This window comes from Centroberyx gerrardi, chromosome 7 (genome assembly GCF_048128805.1).
Source record: "Centroberyx gerrardi isolate f3 chromosome 7, fCenGer3.hap1.cur.20231027, whole genome shotgun sequence".
Classification (NCBI taxonomy): Eukaryota; Metazoa; Chordata; class Actinopteri; order Beryciformes; family Berycidae; genus Centroberyx; species Centroberyx gerrardi.
The window spans coordinates 21,331,829-21,351,164 of NC_136003.1; the positions used below are offsets into that span (position 1 = coordinate 21,331,829).

General features: G+C 39.1%; 1 protein-coding gene across 1 annotated transcript; it reads right to left on the reverse strand.

The window, feature by feature from the left end:
* Positions 1 to 4,971: 4,971 nt before the first annotated feature.
* Positions 4,972 to 18,533, reverse strand: LOC139925476 (myosin heavy chain, fast skeletal muscle-like). Its single transcript, XM_078284502.1, has 40 exons — positions 18,492 to 18,533; positions 18,129 to 18,351; positions 17,889 to 18,032; positions 17,641 to 17,797; positions 17,490 to 17,517; positions 17,287 to 17,398; positions 17,091 to 17,183; positions 16,941 to 17,004; positions 16,721 to 16,819; positions 16,525 to 16,628; positions 16,290 to 16,428; positions 16,028 to 16,146; positions 15,713 to 15,862; positions 15,459 to 15,629; positions 15,061 to 15,367; positions 14,840 to 14,922; positions 14,639 to 14,726; positions 14,436 to 14,553; positions 14,116 to 14,239; positions 13,483 to 13,619; positions 13,081 to 13,336; positions 12,703 to 12,945; positions 12,406 to 12,582; positions 12,153 to 12,298; positions 11,944 to 12,034; positions 11,455 to 11,844; positions 11,141 to 11,267; positions 10,948 to 11,066; positions 10,191 to 10,387; positions 9,870 to 10,053; positions 9,600 to 9,765; positions 9,074 to 9,198; positions 8,641 to 8,949; positions 8,354 to 8,557; positions 8,137 to 8,262; positions 7,836 to 8,006; positions 7,584 to 7,688; positions 7,400 to 7,495; positions 7,149 to 7,280; positions 4,972 to 5,086 (listed from the first exon to the last, which is right to left on the reverse strand). The coding sequence occupies exons 2-40, from the start codon at positions 18,330 to 18,332 to the stop codon at positions 5,069 to 5,071; spliced, it is 5,823 nt and encodes a 1,940-aa protein (XP_078140628.1). The 5' UTR covers positions 18,333 to 18,351; positions 18,492 to 18,533; the 3' UTR covers positions 4,972 to 5,068.
* Positions 18,534 to 19,336: the final 803 nt, after the last annotated feature.

Here is a 19,336-nt window from a genome sequence, read left to right on the forward strand (position 1 = left end):
ATAAGATTAATCAGGGTTATTGTAAGTATGGAGAGCATTGATACATTAGTCATTCACAATAGTCACTAATGGAGGTTAATGTACTCACCTGTGTTGGACGCCTGTCAGTTATTGGCAGTGTCCTGAGCTGCTTCTTTTATAGAGGGTGGGACTGTCTGCTCAGTAGGAGTGCCTTGCTCAATTTGGTCAAGTATTCTTGTTATGTTGCCGCTAATCTTGTGACATTGACATTTACAGTGCTGATATGGCCTCGTAAGCATGATTCTAACAGTATGTATTTTTTCCACAGTCCCCAAGCTGACTTCTCACAAAGAAGTCTTACATTACAATAGATTAAAAAATTATCCATTCACCTAAATAATGATACTTTTTCAAGTGTAATATAGCTATATAGTCCGTCTATACGACAACGTAGGATTACATATGACTGATAGTATTGTTAAATGTAAACTCTCATAGAATATTATCTTCTGACACTGGAAAAGAACACCAATTCTGAAGTATAAACTATAGTACTTTTTATATACATGAACACAATAATGTATTTTTCCAGGAAATATTTTGGTTTCATTCTCCTTATTAAATCTAGATACTCAAGTAATGTCACCGGTATACAATATCACCAGACAATGCCCCTAGTGCATTGTCTGGTGGTCTTTTTACATTTCACTGAATAATCATGATGATGTAACATACATTAAAGATGTTACCTTTTATGATAAGGGTTTCAGTCTTCAGTTAATGAGTTTAATATATGCAGCCATGGGCCTAGGTTTTGGAGAAGCTCCCAAATGTCACTGGTGTATAGTTGCAGGACATTCACACATATCAGATTTCTGCAGTCCAATGAAACTGAGGGTCAAAGCCATTCCATTCAATGTGACTGTTAAAAAAAGAATTTGTTTAATTAGATTCTTAACACCTACAGAACATAATACTCAGTGGAATGTATTTTATTGGATTGTATATTATATTTAACTTATTATTATTATTAAACCTTTATTTAGACAGGTAATCTCATTGAGACACAGGGTCTCATTCTCAAGAGAGACCTGGTCGGGCAACTTAACACAATACATTTGCATGTTAGGGTAATATTGAGCATAGGTTTTTAGGATTACTACACCAGATAATAGATGCTTTAAATGCACAGACTGATGTACCAACTGTTTGTTGTTGTTGTTTTAAGAATGTAATATAGTAAATGATCTACAGTGTAGTTATATTAATCTTTTTCCAGAGTAGGACATGGCAGTCATGGAGTGTGGTCTTGGAGAAGCACCTAAATGTCACTGGTATACAGTTGCAGGACAACCACACATCTCAGATTTCTGAAATAAAATTGAGGCTGAGCGCCGTTCCATAAAAGCTGATGAGGGATTACATATCGCCTTGGAATGGACGGATGAACAGTTGCCATCTCGGCTGGGATAAGACCCAAAATAAGTCCTGCACCGATAAACAAGATGTTAAAGATACCAGTACTGTAATGGAATCATGAATGAAAAATGTATCCAGATTTAGTGAGGTAAGTTGAAATGTTGAAATTTAAATGTATGGTGAATGAGGGAAGGCACATTTTGAGTACTTTTTAAGTCTTTCCTAATGGCTTGGTTGTTTTGTGATTTAGACTGTTGAGTGAAATTGCATTGTTGTTGCCTTTTGCATTCATCTAACAGGATTTTCAACTGCAAAAGTAGATGACCTTCAGGAAGTTTCTCCATGGATAGGTAGGCTATAGATCATAACTATTACCTAGATGTGAACTGACTTTGCTTAGACCTATGGAATTATCACTCTCTTTTGAGAGCCATGTGTATATAAATAATATGGCAAGGAGAGGGCGCATGAGTGACTCATGGATAGGATCCTAAATATAACAGTGTATTGTGTCTTGAGAGTTAGTTTAGTTCCGCTGTAAATGTTTGCAATTTTGGATATTATATATTATTTTAAAAAAATAAAAATGAATCCAAAAGGGTACAATTTCTTTATTATCTTTTTTCATGTCAGGGCATCACAAAGAGATGGCCTAATCAAAAACACTTTCAGATTGTTCATCAGAATATTGAGGCCTCTTCAAAACACAATGACTGATAATTATGTGTGTGTGTCTCAAGAATGATGTGAGAGAGATTGAATACTATGTCTGTATGAAACAGTGAGTGGATTTTAATGTTCAAAGTTATGATTAGGTTCAGCATTACATTCTTCAGTAGTTACTCTTTGTGTCTCATACAAACGTTGTTGTGTGTTGTCAGGAAGAAGATGTCCCTCCATAACCTCTTAAAATAGAAAATGTTTTTAATAAGCAAGGATAATTAATGAAATGAGAGTGGAATTTAAACATTTCCACTATGGTTTGTTTACAAATTTGTACGTGAACTCAGAGAAGTAGCTTATTTTACAATGGGTATGTAGTGCTGTGTCTTGATTGAAGAGCATGCAGTGCACATAGGGCCCTTGACTGGACTGTCTCAATCCTGGCAACACAGTGGGCCCCACCTGGCTCAAGTTGTACTATTGTACAATTGTTCAGTTTAAACAGTGATATCCAAAACCAGTTATAGCCTTGGAATTATCTAATACAAATTAGCTTTTAAATTGTCAAGTGCATGGAACAGAAAGGGTGATAATCATGAAATATTTAAACTGTAAGAAATTGAATAATATTGTTAAAAATGAAGACATTCATTATATACAATCTCAGTGGATAAGACATAGTGGTGTGATTGCCACCAATTTTGCTGAAAAAGTCCGACCTGCTTATAACGACAGTCATCATGGTGACACCTGACATTTTGCCTTAGGTTTATATTGAGCCACACAATGTTCCTGCTATACCTGCCGTTTCTATCACTGCGTATTTGTCCCAAGAGGATATTGATAGAAAGTAGAAATCAATCACTTAAATATAAGGCAACTGGAGATGGGGCTAAGCATTGGTCAGGAGGTGGAGAGAAGGCGGAGAGAGGTGGGGATGGCCCACCAGGGTACCAGCATTCAACGGAACCCAAATAACCTTCACCTTTATATGTCCCTGTGTCAGTAGGTGCTTATGGATGAGTCCCTGGACTGAGCCTGAACTGAAATAAGACATGCCAAACATACCTGCACAGGAGCAGCTTGAAAAGGTTCAAAAGACTGTTGGCCTCTTCCTTGTAAGGGTGACAATACTGAGAGAAGCACCAGTGGTGGGAGTTCAGTTCTATTTAGTTTGTTGCTTTATTGAGAATAAAAGACTCACAGGCTGACCAGTGTCTCTAGTGTTCTTCCTTTCAAAGACTGTTGAGTTTACTCACATTACTGTAATTTGAGCAGCTTTTTTGTGTAGGCTACTTGTACCTTTTTGAGTATTTTTACTTAAGTATGTTTTTACTGAAGTATTGTACTTGGCTACATAGGCTAATAAATCACATCTTTGTGGCTCTCCATAGGCATCAGAAACTGAACCATAGTAAATTGACCAATTCAGAGCCATTCACAATGAACGTTGAGTCAGCAAAGAAGAACTTTGTTTGTGCACTTTATTTTATAATTTCCAATTTTTTCTAATTAAAAGAATCTAGTATGAACTCTGTCCTCTCGTCCTTTTAAAATTACATGGGAAAGATCACATCTAACAATGTTCTCTTTTCTAAAAAAGTACCTCAGTAACTTTTACTCTGTATACATTTTAAATGAGCTACTTTTTATGTTTACTTAAGTAGATTTTTACACCAGTACTTTTACTTCTACTTAAGTAAAATATTAGCAAAGTAACAGTACTTCTACTTGAGTAGGACATTCGAGTACTCTTTCCACCACTGGTTATCAGGGTGTATTTGTTAGCCTAACTTGGAAGTGAGTCAGTCTTGGAAATAATTTGTGAAGAGACAAGGAGGAGAAAGAAAGTTGAGCAGAGGTGAGCCTAACTGACAAGGCTTATGTGCTTCAGCAATGGATGCAACATGACCCAATGCCAATTTACATGCTGTAATCTAAGCTAATTTTATCTCATGTGAATTCAAATAATTAAATCTTGATTGTTGTGTTTTGATTTATCATGTGGAATACTCTTGTCACCTGTAAACAATAATGTTTGCTTCCTACATAGTACAAACATGTGTATTCTTCATCAGAAGCAGCTGTGGCATAAACAGCCTCTCACAAAATCACAAAACCTCTCAGAATCCTACACTATTAGGCAAAATTTTACACTGCACTTATTTTGTTTTTAGTTTTAACATACCATGATGATATTATGCTCATTTCATCATTCTTTCTTCTATGAAAGGAAGAGGGTTGTGGTGGAAAAGAGTCATGATTTTAATGGGTCATATGCTGCTGTCCTTGTTCTAAAGAGCATCCCTCCAAGGGCAAGAGGCTCATCTGTGGCTACTATCAATTTATCCCTGCTGGTAGTAACAACATCTCTAGACATATCTATCTGATGTGTTCATGCTCTTGTCCTTCAAATTGTGATTGATATCCTGCGGCAATTAGAAGCTACACTAGCTGAGACAAAAGAAACAAGCAAACAATTACAGGCCAAGCTGCACTAGATAAAGAAGGAATGGAAGTAGCCAACAAGACACAACTTGCTGATATGAAACTCAAATACATAATTAAAGCAATGATGTGTTTGGTAAAGCTTCACTTGTTCACAACCTGTAGTCTAGTAGTCAGTTTAGCAAAAACAGACGCAGCAAATAGGCCTGCTACACCTAGGTTTCAAGTGATTGCACTGTAAATGAAACCTACTTGTTTTCTGTCAGAATAAATAATAATCTTATATAAAAAGACCGCTTCCACGACCTTTTCATTTTTCACAGGAATCTTTTTTCTTACTCTATGAGCCCCTGGAGGAGCAGTTATTCCAGTAAAACTGTGCTGCCTTGCTTGTTGCTTCATATAAAATGTGTATGACTTTGGAGGGAAATCAATGTACTGGCTAAGCTACAGAAAAAAAACATGAAAGGACACAGTGTAGTAGGCTAAAGATTATCTTTATTGAATTATTACAGAACACAACAGGTGATTCATATTTTATGAACTCTGTTGAAAGGCCTCAAGTGGATGTTGTCTCTTATTCAGCAGCATCAGACTAAAATCAAAGAAAGGAGAATTTAATTATTAAGAATTCTGTCAACAAAAAAAATTTGTTTTCATCAAATTTCAACTTTCATACTCAAGACAATATGAGTGATTGTTGATGTGACCATTATTATGTTCATGGTTTGGTAGTAGGTCAGTCAGCGCTGAGGATGTGTTTATGAACTGCTGGCACCAGAGCTCACTGTTCATAAATTCAGAGCAGTATCAGAATTTCTATTAATTTATTCAGAGTGTCATCCTCTCTGAGCGTTCAGAGCACTGGGCAGCCTGGCCAACAAGTAGCTGCAGGAGAGTATTTAAATTCTTACAACAGTAGCAAAATGATATCAATCTAATTTGCGAACAAGCACCAGCAGCTGTCGTTCCACAATAGTGAGAAAAAGTCTGAACTTAATCTCAGACCACAACCTGCCATTGCTTTCAGTTTCAATTCTAATAAGAGGTTGTTGTTAGCTTGTGTAACTAGGCTACATATTCATAATTTATTGCACTTTGCATCTTCCCTTCTTAAATTTTTATTTGAATCATAAATCGGTGGCTGTCATCGCCCAATCTCGATTGGGATTGCCCAGCATGCATCGCAATTGGCTGTCAATAGAGCAATTTCGATTGGGATTGGCTGTGTGATAGTTTATAATGGCTTATTGTGGTTGGCTGTTTGACAGAAGGGAGGGAGTTAGTCACACAAATGTTTCTGGTACACTGTTAGTTGGTTGAGTTCTCCTTTGAGCAAGCCTTTGGTAATGGCTGTCAATCGACCAATCAGAGCCCATATTCCCACCGCACGTCTCTCTCCGCTTCAAGTGGCAGAAAAACCACAACTGTTTGAATCTACTTTCAAGACGTCCCGGCCTTCAGTGGTTTGAACACAACCCGGTTTATTTCTTTGTCTTAATGTCCATGAGTCCATCCCATCAGGCTCAATTAGCTTTAGCAGCTGATGCTATGTGGAGAGAGGTTGGCTAGCTGGAGCCGCCGCGGGCTGTCTACTGTGAGAGAAGCCGAAGCCGCGCCACTCCCCGCGGTAGGTCCACCGGCTACATTGGCTAGCAGTGTTTCTCATACATACGATTTACATGGGAGGCCGGCCCGGGAAGATTTGTTTCCGCCGAGTAATTTTGTTTAAAATGTTCTTTAATCTCCAGTTTGTCAAATTGACATTACTACATTATAGAAAGCTGGTTGTGCAACTGTCGTTTCGCGATGCACAGACCAATAGACCAACAGCTCCTCCACTCCCTTCCCGCTCTTTCCCGCTGTGTAACGAAGTGAGAGAAGAACAAGACACAATTTGGTGTCTGCTGTTTACCTCAGGTAAGTTAGCCTACACAGGTGGCTATTCATGTTTTCCATCCCTACGGCGGATTTCAGTGAGGCAGTGTTATGATCAGTATAAAGTGACAGTATGTGGCATAGGCTAGTATAGTGACAATAGGTGTGTTTTTGAGATGGTCAAAAATATATGAGTGATGGTACCTGCATCACCTGACTGATCTACTAATCACTTAACACCCAAAATACGAGGCCGAAAGTTACCTGCCTGCAGTCACCTGCCTGCAGTCACCTCCAACAAAACCTAATGACAATAGCTGTTACCGACTCCTCTCCATTTTTGTTTTTACTTACAAGCCTTGTAGTTAGGAACTGTAGTCAGTCAGACCTCTCGCCACAGCAAATGGCGAGCTTGAAACTCACCACTAAGCTAGTTTTCACTTGTATATTTATACTTAACCATAGTTCCTTCTTTGTTAAGTTTGCCAGTTAGCTAACTTGCGCTTTGAAAACTGTGGCTGTTTGGCTCTGCCCAGTAAGGTTTAACTCAACCAATAAAATTATTATTATTTGCCCCCAAGAAATGTTTGCGTAACTAAAACTCTAATCTGCTGAACAGAATGTCAGATTGCATTTACATTCCTATCCAAAATTCTCATTGCAAATCAAATCATTCTCAACGTCGGTTCTGAATATGTTATTCAGACCCATCAATTAATGTAATTGCCTTTCTACAGTTCTGATGTTATCATTGCCAACAAACAGAATAATACAGATACCTTTCCAGCCTCACGGCTCTTGGCTCTCAGCTTGTTGACCTGGGACTCGGCGATGTCAGCACGCTCCTGAGCCTCCTCCATCTCATGCTGAACCTTCCTGTACCTGGACAGGTGAGTGTTGGCCTGCTCCTCCTGTAAAGAGTATGGAGTTGTATTTGGTGCATATTCCCTCCGTATTAGTTTATTTTTTATGTTTTTGTTTATTTACAATACCTTCTTATATCAAAGATTAAGTAATATGATTGACTTACAGCCTCCTCAGACTGTCTCTTGTAGGCCTTGACTTTGAGCTGCAGCTTGTCCACCAAATTTTGAAGTCTGGTCACATTCTTCTTGTCCTCTTCAGTCTATAGAGATAAAGGATTATTAGTGATGGAGAGTAGCAATACAATGAAGGAGAAATCATGGTCATTTTTTAGTAAGATAAGAAAGTACCTGGTAGGTGAGCTCCTTGACTCTCCTCTCATATTTGCGGACTCCTTTAACAGCATCAGCTCCACGTCTCTGCTCAGCCTCAACTTCACTTTCCAACTCACGCACCTGTAACATGTGACAATAAATAATAAATCAGTATTTCATAGAAAGATTTCAATATGGACAAACATAAGTACAATGTATGCCACTATAAAATTATGATTTTCATACTGAAACTCTGCTAAATTGTGAGCATTTATATAAAGTGCATACCCTGGACTCCAGTTTCTGGAGCTGCTTCTTGCCACCCTTCATGGCCAGATTCTCAGCCTCATCCAGACGGTGCTGCAGGTCTTTGACTGTGATCTCCAGGTTCTTCTTCATCCTCTCCAGGTGAGCGCTGGTGTCCTGCTCCTTCTTCAGTTCTTCAGCCATCATGGCCGCCTGAAATTATGAGAATGCCTCACTAAAATTTGATGGAGATGTAGTATTGAAATTAATAAATACACTAACAGGAAACAATTTTCATTGTAATAAGAGAAATCCATAAAAAATGAGACAGATGTAAACTCACATCAGTGATAGCCTTCTTGGCCTTCTCCTCAGCATTTCTTGCTTCCTGAACAGAATCATCCACCTCACCCTGAACCTGGACAAGGTCAGCTTCCAGCTTCTTCTTGGTGTTTATAAGACTGGTGTTCTGGATATGGGAAAAGATAAGACAATATTTTCAAGAAATGTGTTTTATGTCTTGGAAGAGATATGATCCAGGTGGATTTTTAACCACAAACCTGAGAGTGAAGCAGTGCCACACGCTCACTAGCATCAACCAGTTCCTGCTCAGCCACTTTGCGGCCTCTCTCTGTCTGCTCCAGAGCGACTCTCAGCTCCTCAATCTCAGCCAGCATCAGACCATTTCTACGCTCCACCATGGCAACCTGCTCCTTCATGTCTTCCTGTCCTCTGAGAGCATCATCAAGGTGCAGTTGGGCATCCTGGAACCAAAGATAAATGTATATGTATTAACCGCTTAACTCACTCTTCAACATTTTTCACCAAATGATGGTGGTAGACTTACCTTGAGCTGTCCCTGGACATTCCTCAGTTGTTTCTGGGCCTCAGCAGCCTGCCTGTTGGCGTGGCTCAGCTGAATCTCCATCTCATTCAGGTCTCCTTCCATCTTCTTCTTGACTCTCAGGGCATCATTCCTGCTCCTGACCTCAGAGTCCAGAGTGGTCTGCATAGATTCAATCACCCTCTGGCTGTTCCTCTTGATCTGCTCCATCTCCTCATCCTTCTCTGCCAGCTTCCTGTCAACTTCACCTTTGAGTTGGTTGAGCTCAAGCTGAACACGGAGAATCTTGGCCTCCTCATGCTCCAGTGTACCCTTTAAGAAAAGTCAAACAAGTACTTTATTATAGTTACCAGTCTTTTAACTGAGCTAATTCAAAATGGATACACGGTTACATATATGCTGTTGCATATATCAATATTAGGAATCAATATGTTACTTCTGCTTCCTCCAGGGCTGACTGAATTTCAGCCTTCTCAGTCTCCACTGTCTTCTTTGCCTTCTCCAGCTCATGGATTGTTTTTCCAGTCTCACCAATCTGTTCAGTCAAGTCTGAGATCTCCTCTATAGAACAAAAAAGGCAAAATATAATTTATAGTAACACAGAGTGGCCTTCACATATGATATCTAATAAATTATTGTCTCAAACTATGCTATTAAAAATAAGGGTTCCACCGAGGCTTCCCTTTTTGCAAAAGATAATTCAGGGAGGATTTTTAAGGATAAAAGGTTTTTTCATATCCAGAGCAGGCCAACCAAATTTGTAATCAAAGTCAATAGTTCCGAAGCGTCCCTCCAAAATAGATGACTTATGGAATTGGAAGGTTGTTGGGTCAATTTCAGTTTCCATGCAGGCAACGAATGGAATAACATTGCAAAAGGTTATAAGCTACACCAATATGGGTTAGAGAAAACCCCAAAAAGGTGCTAAGTTCAATTTTTTAAATTTAGTGTGATGGACATACGCTGCAGGTTCTTGTTCTCTCTCTTCACGGTCTCCAGTTGATCCAGAGCCTCCTCATAAGAGTTCTTCATCTTGAACATTTCAGTGCTGAGAGAGCGAGCCTCTTTCTGGGCTCCTTCCAGCTCTGCCTGGCCCTCCTCATACTTCTGTTTCCATTCTGCCAGGACCTAGTATTATATGGTTAAATCAAAATTATTAAGTCATATTTGTGTTCATTTTTTAATTTTAATGTTATTTAATAAACTGGGCTTTGACTTCATCTAACTCTAACCTTATCAAAGTTCCTCTGCTTCTTGTCAAGGTTAGCAGCCAGAGCATTAGCTCTCTCTACATCAATCATGAGGTCCTCCACCTCACCCTGCAGCCTCTGCTTGGTCTTCTCCAGAGAGGCACACTTTGAGTTCACAGCCTCAATGGATTCCTCAGCATCCTGCAGACGCTGGGCAAGCTTTTTCCTGCAGAGAAAAAAAAGCTGTTTATACTCTAAAGTTATACAAAGCAAATTATGTATTATCTACAAAAGTAAAAAAAAAAATAAAATAAGAATTATATATTGATTGAATCTACGAAAAAGCATAACATTTTTATTTACTTGGCCTCCTCCAGCTCCTCAGTGCGCTGGATAGCATCAGTCTCATATTTACTCCTCCACTGAGCCACCTCGCTGTTGGCCTTGGACATGCCACGCTGCAGCTCACCCTTAGCCTCCTGCTCCTCCTCATACTGCTCTCTGAGCAGGTCGCAGTCATGGCGGGATGATTGAACAGCATGGGCCAGGGCATTCTTGGCCTATGAAAACATCACACAATACATTTTTAATCAGTCATCAATGGATCCGAGAACTCCAAGGGCCCATGATGGAGATAGAGGTCCCTGGGTGACTAACTTGAAATGTTTTAGTTTTCAGATTATTTTATCTACTACTTAGTATTAAGATACATTTTATTGAGGTATTCTGATCATAGAGTTCATCTCTCCCCATTGTTATCACCCCACCCCTAAAACAGTGCCAGTCTCTACAAGATCAAATCTAAAAATAACTTTTTTTTTTCTCAGAGATGGAATTTCACGTGTGGGGGGACACTAGAAAGGGTTTTTAGGTGGGGTATGCTTGACAAAATTTCCTCAGATGAGCTTCCTTGGCCAAAAGGGTATAAATTTGGATGTCCTTAGAATAAAAAATCCCTGTGTAGATTGTCTGTTAATATTAGAACTGTCAAAGGGTCGCTTGTTACATTTGTGCTTTGAAAGCTATGTTCTATGTTAAAATAAGCCTCCAAAGATTTTTCATAAAAGGGTGTTTTTGCTACTGTGAAGATCTAATAATAGGAACATTTAATTTGTCATACCTTTAATTCCTCCTCAATATGTCTCTTGAGCTCCTCAATCTGCTGAGTGAAAGCCTGCTTGCCCCTGGTCAGCTGGGAAACAAGAGCTTCTTTTTCCTCAAGCTGGCGGGAAAACTCACCTAAAACACATAGAAATGTGTTATATATGAAATGATGAACCCACTAACATAATTGTTCATTACAGGTGACTCACCATTCTCTGTCGCGAGTCTTGCCCTCTGTGCACTCATGTCATTCAGCTGGCGAACATTCTCGTCATTTTTGGCCTTGAGTTCACTCAACTGGTCCTCAAGAGTTCTGCACATTTTCTCCAGATTGCCCTGTAAACAATGAAAATTGGTATGTTACACAAATACTAAAACTAAATATCAAAATAGTCAAACACATTAAGGAAGTGAATTTGGCGGATATAACCTTTATTTCTACTCCTAGTGACAACTGGTGATATATTGAACTATAATTTTCTAATTTTGAATACACGCCTCATGTAATTTTCTCTTTACACACCTTTGATTTGGCAACGGCCTCCATGTTGCTAGAGAGGTCATCAATCTCCATCTTGTACTCGCTCTTCTCCTTCTCCAGCTTCTGCTTGACACGCTGGAGGTTGTCGATCTGCTCTCCCAGCTCAGCAACACTGTCAGCCTGCTTCTTGCGGAGAGCTGCTGCAGTGGCTTCATGCTGCAGGGTGGACTCCTCAAGGTCACGACGCATCTTCTGGAACTCAGCCTCGCGCTTCTTGTTCATCTCAATCTGAGCAGCCGTTGCTCCACCAGCTTCCTCAAGCCTCTCACTGATCTCCTCTAGTTCCCTGGAGAGATCAGCCCTCAGCTTCTCTACCTTGGCCCGAGCAGCCCGCTCAGCCTCAATCTCTTCCTCCAGCTCCTCAATACGAGCCTAGGGTTTGATGATAGCAATGTCAAGTAGACCTATGAACCTGAATATCATGTGTTATTCTTGATTTGCTGAATCTAATCTGTATGTCAATTATGTTACCTGGAGCTCCTTGATCTTCTTCTGAAGCTGAGCACCAAGGGACTGTTCATCCTCAATCTTACTGAGGAACTGGCTGATTTCAAAGTCTTTCCTTGATATGGAGAACATGAAAGTTTTCACTGTCATAGTTCTGACTTATGTTGATGGTGTTGCATTGTGTGGGATAGTGAAAAGTAAGGATATGAACCCAAAATAAAAATAAAACTTACTTCTTGATTTTTTCCTCAGATTGCTGTTTGTCATTCTCCAGATCCATTATGGATTCCTGGGCCAGTTTCAGATCTCCCTCAAGCTTCCTCTTGGCTCTCTCAAGGTCCATGCGGAGCTTCTTCTCTTGCTCCAGTGAACCCTCAAGCTATTGAATAATGGCAATAGTAATAGTGTCTTTACTTTTGGCAGTTGGGACACAAATTATCAGGGTATTACCATAAAAAAACACTATCAAAAGAATTGTTTTCTCACATCGTCCACTTGCTGTTCCAGCTTGGTCTTGGCCTTGGTCAGAGTGTTGACTTTGTCTTCCTCTGCCTGGAGATCATCCAGTGTTTGCTGGTGGGCCTCTTGGAGGGCCTTCTTCTCCTTGGTTAACTTGGCAATAGACTCATCTTGAGATGCCATCTCCTCTGTCAGGTTTTTCACCTGATAGGTTAATTCAAGTTGAATTTCAGCATTTATCACTCCATATGTATATTAATGAAAAACCTGAGAAGAAATTATATTTTTGTATAAGTGCAAGTTTAAACCAAAAAAACTTAAAACCTTGTTCTCAGTGGCATGTTTCTCTTTCTCCACTTTGGCCAAGGTGAGCTCCAAGTCATCAATGTCTTTCTTCAGCTCAGAACATTCATCCTCCAGCTTCCTCTTTTTGGCAGTCAGTTCAGCATTGACTTCCTCCTCATCCTCCAGTCTCTCACTTGTCTCTTTGACTTTAGCCTCGAGCTGGATCTTGCTCTTAATGAGCCCTTCACACCTTTCCTCAGCATCAGAGAGGTTCTCCCCTTCCTATTTGAACATACATACGGTATTCACAAGCAATTTTTAGATGAAACATAATGAAGAAATGTAGTAAATAACAAATAGTCATTAATACAAAAATAATAAAAGAAAATGGCATATCTGCTCTTGTATTTCACTTACAGCTGATACTTGCAGTTGCAGGTCATTCTTTTCCTGCAGCAGGGAAACCATCTTCTCCTCCAATTCCTTCTTCTTGGCCAGGGCGGTAGCCAGGTCCGTCTTCATCTTGTCATAGTTCTCCTTCATCTGCTGAAGTTCCTTCTCAGTCTCAGCACTCTTCAGAAGAGGCTTGATCTTGAAGTACAGCTTCAACCATGGCCAGTTTTTCACATTCATGAATGAGCGTATATTGTACTGGATGCTATAGATAGATTCTCTATAAAGTAAATCGAAAACAAAAAGTCATTTGATTGATCATGTGATTTTATGGAATTGCTTAGTATAACAATAGAACAAAACAATTATAATATGAGAAGCCTTCAAATGGACTGTACAATTCAGTATACTGTATCATTCTCCTACCTCCTCTCCATCATCTTGACAAACTCTCTCCTCATGACGTATCCTCTGCAGAGAGCCTGAGTCATGGTCACCAGTATAGCCAGTTTGTCATCTCTCATCTCTTCTAGGGTACCCAGCAGACCAGCTTTGAAGAACACCTGTATTTAAGAGCAAAAAGTCAGCCATAGATTCATACACCTGTATTTAAGAGCAAAAAGTCAGCCATAGATTCATACACTGAGTATAGTTGGACATTATTATTATTTATTTAGTGTAATCCATTAGTTCCTGAAAATACCACATTGAACTTACTTTGATGACTTGAACATTACTAGAAATGTGTAAAAGGAAAGAATGCACTCTAATTGCGAGCTGATGGATACATACATCATTTTACATATATTGAAATAATGGTTGACAATAATTATGTAATAGTAACACATTACAGTCTGTAATTTGGAATAAACTGTATACATGTTAGTTCATATTCTTAGATTTTGGAGGTAATATATTCAAAATGTCACTTTGTATTATTGTGCTTGAGTAATTCAGTGGATTATGTGACTGGTCCCAGTTTTATGTAATGAATTAGTCAACTGATTAAATAAAAGTAAAAGTAAAACCAAATGCATTTTAATTGTTTTCACTTGTTACCTTGGTGTGTCCAAACTTGTACTGAGTGTGGTCCACATCAATGGAGCCCAAGAGTTTCTCTGAAGCTTTCTTGTTGTCAATGAACTGTCCCTCAGGGATGACACTGGCATTCAATACTTTGTATCTATAATAGAAAATATTTAAATCAGATACATTTTTTATACTTGTAAGTAAGCATAATGAATTAAGTAATGAATAGTGTATATATATATCTTTTTTTAACTTTTCTCTAAGCCCAGGATGTCGATGTCTGATAATGTCAAAATCCACTAAACTTGTTTTTTAATGCATTGGAAGTCCAGAGAAAAATAGCAAATCACCTCTGCTTGAAGTCACCATAGAGGATTCTGCTGGGGAAGCCCTTTCTGCAGATTCTGATACCCTCCAGCACGCCATTACACCTCAGCTGGTGGATGACCAGGAAGTTCTCCATAAGACCTGGACATTGTAGAAAAAAACATATTCAGGAACTTTTATATGCACATTTATATTTTGTAATAACGTGGTGCTCTTATGTTGTTACCTGGAGTCTTTGATTCATTGGGAATCAGGCAGCGCACAAAATGAGGGTGGGTGCTCCTCAAATTGGTCATCAGCTTGCCCAAATTCTCCTGTGGATTGGAATTGATTATTTTTGTAGTAAATTGCCATAGCAAGGTAAAATATCCACTTTATTTGAAGACATGTTTTGATTTATATCAAACCAACTTGAAAGAAAACATACTCTGAAAAGAGCAGACACAGTCTGGAAGGAACCACCCTTCTTCTTTCCTCCCTTCTTGCCACCACCTCCCTTGCCACCAGCATCTGTTTTACAGAAAATAGTGTCTCATGAGAGCTACAAAAAAACAACATCCACTTTTAAGACTGATTATCAAGTGGAAATGGCATTGCAGAATTTCTGTAGTTGCACATATGAAGAAATTGCACACATTTTTTACCTACCATCAGTTGAAGCATGGGATAGATACAATAAAGCGAGTAGTTTGTTTGCAGACTTCTGGTAGAGCTGAATAACTGAATCGTTCAGTGGGTCCTTGTTCTTGTCCAGCCAGCCATTGATGTTGTAGTCCACTGTACCAGCATAGTGAACCAGAGAGAAGTGAGCCTCAGCCTTGCCCTTTGAAGGCTTTGGCTTCTCAAAGGCCTTAGTCTTGCCAAGATGCTGATCATGCAGCTTGTTCTTGAAAGTTGTGTCTGAGGCCTTGGGGAACATGCACTCCTCTTCAAGGATGGAGAAGATGCCCATTGGCTGATGGAGAATTAGGTCATATGGAAAAGAATTAGCAATTTAACATGTTTTTAAAAATCAAGAAATCTGTTCTGCCAGAGACTTTACTTACCTTCTCAATAAGCTCAATGCAGGCAGCCAAGTCCATACCAAAGTCAATGAACTCCCATTCTATGCCCTCCTTCTTATATTCCTCTTGCTCCAGGACAAACATGTGGTGGTTGAAGAACTGTTGCAGTTTCTCATTGGTGAAGTTGATGCAGAGTTGCTCCAAGCTGTTGAACTGTAATTATGGAAATGTAATCAGTTGCATGGCAAAACAATGTTGATATGCGATACCGCTCAAATGTTCTCCAAATCACTCACATCGAAGATCTCAAATCCAGCGATATCCAACACGCCAATGAAGAACTGTCTTGCCTGCTTTGTGTCCAACATCTCATTGATACGGATGACCATCCACAAGAACATTTTCTCATAGATGGACTTACACAGAGCCATGACAGAGTTGTTGACCTAGAAACAGGCAAAGAGTTAATCCATGTAATCTTTTTGTATGTGATACGTTTGTGAGAGAGTCTGAGACATTCTTTCATCTCCTTCAGGGTACCCAGCAGAGAATTTTTCTATGTGATAGACATAGCTTTATTTGAGAACATCAGTTCATAAGGGTTCTTTTACCTGTTGCACGGTCTGACCTTTGGTCACCATCTCATTTCCGACCTTGACTCTGGGGTAGCACAGGCATTTCAGCATATCAGCTGAGTTCAGGCCCAAGAGGTAGGAGATTTTATCAGCCACTGATGGAAAGAAATTATACTATCACCAAATGCACAGGGACTTGTCCAAACACACTGAATACTTTGTTGTATGCGATATGAGAACAATATTATTTTAATAATATTATTATTATTATTATTTATAATATTATTTTAGCAATTACCCTCGGTGCCATCTGGCTCAGCCTGCTCCTCACGCTGCTTCTGCTTGAACTTCATGTTGCCATGATGCATGCAGGCACCAGTCAGCTTGTAGATGCCTATCTTCTCCTCAGCAGTGAAGCCCAGGATGTCAATCGCGGTCTGCATTACACGTGAAGAAAATTATTCATATTTGGAAAAAAAATTTCAAGGATACTAATTATACAACATCAAAATATCTATGCATTAATATCTTACATCTGTGGCTATGAACTCTTCCACATCATTGATACTTTTGACAGTGATTTCACCCTGACTGATCATTGGATAGTCATAGGGGTTGGTAGTGATCAGAAGAGCCTCTGGAAGAGAGGAGGTGACATGCATAAGACTTTATTCTGGTATTGTTTCTGGTATCGTTTAAATTTCAAGTTCAAGTGGTGTACTGATGTACCCAGGAGCTCAGGTTTGTGGCCAGTCATTAGCTGATAGAAGATATGGTAGCTCCTTTCAGCAGACAGTTGGAAGGTTACTCGGGACTTTTCCAGCAGATCTAACAATTACACAGCAAATCAGAAAACACAAGATTAATGCATTAAAGCCCAACACTGTTTATGTATCAGCACAAATTTGAGGACAGATGACTCTTGACTCAAACCATGGATGAGATTTACATGTTTCAATATCAGCTGAAGCCAGCTTGCCAGTCGTTCCGAAGTGGATCCTGATGAATTTACCCTAGACAGCAGATCATTATTAATATCACTCTTTGTAATATAGCAAGTAGAAAAAAATCTTGAAGGTTCCTGAATGTTATCACTTACAAAACGAGAGGAGTTATCATTCCTCACTGTTTTCGCATTACCATAGGCCTCCAGCAGAGGGTTGGCTGCAATGATTTGGTCCTCTAGGGAGCCCTACAAGAGGAGATTGGTTTAGTTAGCCACACATAATTTTATTAGCCGCACATCTAAATAGACTTTCCTCTGGCAGAGTTTTAGCCAAGAAAACCAAATTTACCTGTATTTTGCCAGCTGCTGGCTCTGCCTTTTTACCTCCAGCCACTGCAACTGTTGCAAAGTACTGGATGACACGCTTGGTGTTGACAGTCTTTCCTGCACCGGATTCTCCGCTGGGGGATTAGAGAAGGATAAACTAGATTATTCTCCTTCATTATCATAAAATGTCTAAAGACTTGGCCTGAAAATTTATGTTATACTCACGTAATAAGGACAGACTGATTCTCCCGATCTGAAATACACACATACACACTCCACTTAGGCTAAATCTTAATCGTTGCTGCAATAAGCTTATGTTCAAGGTAAAGTCTTGTTCTCTTTAACCACTTTAACATTCTAGCAAGTTTGATCTTACCAGTGAGCATGAACTGATAGGCATTGTCAGAGATGGAGAAGATGTGGGGTGGAGCCTCAATCCTCTTCTTGCCTCTGTATGCATTAACAACCTGAGCATCGTACACAGGAAGCCACTTGTAGGGGTTCACGACGACACAGAACAGTCCAGAGTAGGTCTGGAATATTTGAAAGCATAAACATAATGTAAATATTTTGATACACAGACTTAAAACATATACACATTTTACTGACAAAGTGAAAGCTCACATAGATCATCCATGATGCAAAACGCTCTTTGAGGTTAAACAGCACGGCAGGCTCGTTGAGGTGGGTCATCATGGCCATGTCCTCAATCTTATCATACTTTGGAGGGTTCATGGCGTGGATGTCATCCTCTTTAACAGTGAGGGTCTGAAATGGAAATATAGTACAAACAGTTTAATTAAAGTTGTACTAAGATAATAAGTGATACTAATATTCCAAATAAAACAACTTTTAGTCACCTACCTTTCCACTAAACGTCTCAACAGTGGCTTTGCCACCCTCTCTTTTGACGAGTTTCCCCTTGAGGTACATCTCTTCAGGCTCAGCCACAAAGAAGGCGGTTTTGGCATCAAATGGAGTGTTCTGAGCCTCAATCCTCTCCTTCGCTGGCTTCCGGAGGTAGATGGCCGCGGGGCCATAGGCCTCCATCTCCGCATCTGTGCTCATGATGGCACTTTAGTGGAGACTGAAACATGAGAAAGAGTTAAAATACAGTAAGTCTTTTGCTGCAGCGGTTATAAATGACTCATTTAGATATTCTTGGTAGACTTATCCATTTTGGTGGTGTATCCCGTTTTGATATGTTATAATTTGTAAAGCATTTACCTTGATTGATCCCAACAGAAAATCAGTGGTATCTGGTGTAGTCTCAAAATGCTACAAAAGAAAGTTTGAAGTGTCCCATCATAAGTTGTACTGTATTTAAATCTAAAATCTCAATAATAAACTAAAGATTGAAAACAAATTGGTCTATTTTAAGCAAAGATAAAGTTGTATTGTCAAGCATGTAAACCATACAAATAAAGTAATCTATACAGTGATCTATATACCACAATAGAAATAAACAGTGGTCACTGATTATATTGAATGCACTCACCAGTTAGGTGCCTGTCAGTTCTAGGAGAAATCCAGAGCTGCTTCTTTTATACACAGTGAATCTGTCTGCTCAGCACAAGAGCCCCGCTCAATTTGGTCAAGCAATCTTGTCATCTTGTTGCTTGACAGTGATATGTTTAGTACTTATAAAGCAATAAGCATGATTCTTTTTATACATATGTTATTTTCATTTTACCAAGTTGGGTTGTAAAAATATGATAAAATCACCTATTGAGTTAAATAAATTATCAAAAGATAATGGATTTATTTAAAAAAACAGTCTATAGACATGTTGTGCAACATCATAGTCAAGTACAATGTCAAATCAATTACTATACTTGAAATATGTAAAATATATAAAATATATACATTTTGATCCACTTTATGAATGTGAAACTAATGGAAATTCTTCTATTCATGACATGACAAATACATGACATAAATACCAATAACACAAAATGTTTAAACAAACATTCATTTTACAGTTGCATGAAAAATAATGATGTCATGATACCAGTAATATATCTGTCAATTTTATTTGTTTGGTAAATACTGGACCTAGGTTCTGCTTATAA

Excerpts from the sequence above, each read along its gene's own strand:
- LOC139925476 (XM_078284502.1), bottom strand. The coding sequence starts at position 18,332 with ATGAGCACAGATGCGGAGATGGAGGCCTATGGCCCCGCGGCCATCTAC. Across the intron at positions 15,863-16,027 it reads AAGGTCAGACCGTGCAACAG|GTCAACAACTCTGTCATGGC; the intron begins GTAAAAGAACCC and ends GCCTGTTTCTAG. Across the intron at positions 9,766-9,869 it reads AGCAGAGGAACTTTGATAAG|GTCCTGGCAGAATGGAAACA; the intron begins GTTAGAGTTAGA and ends ATATAATACTAG.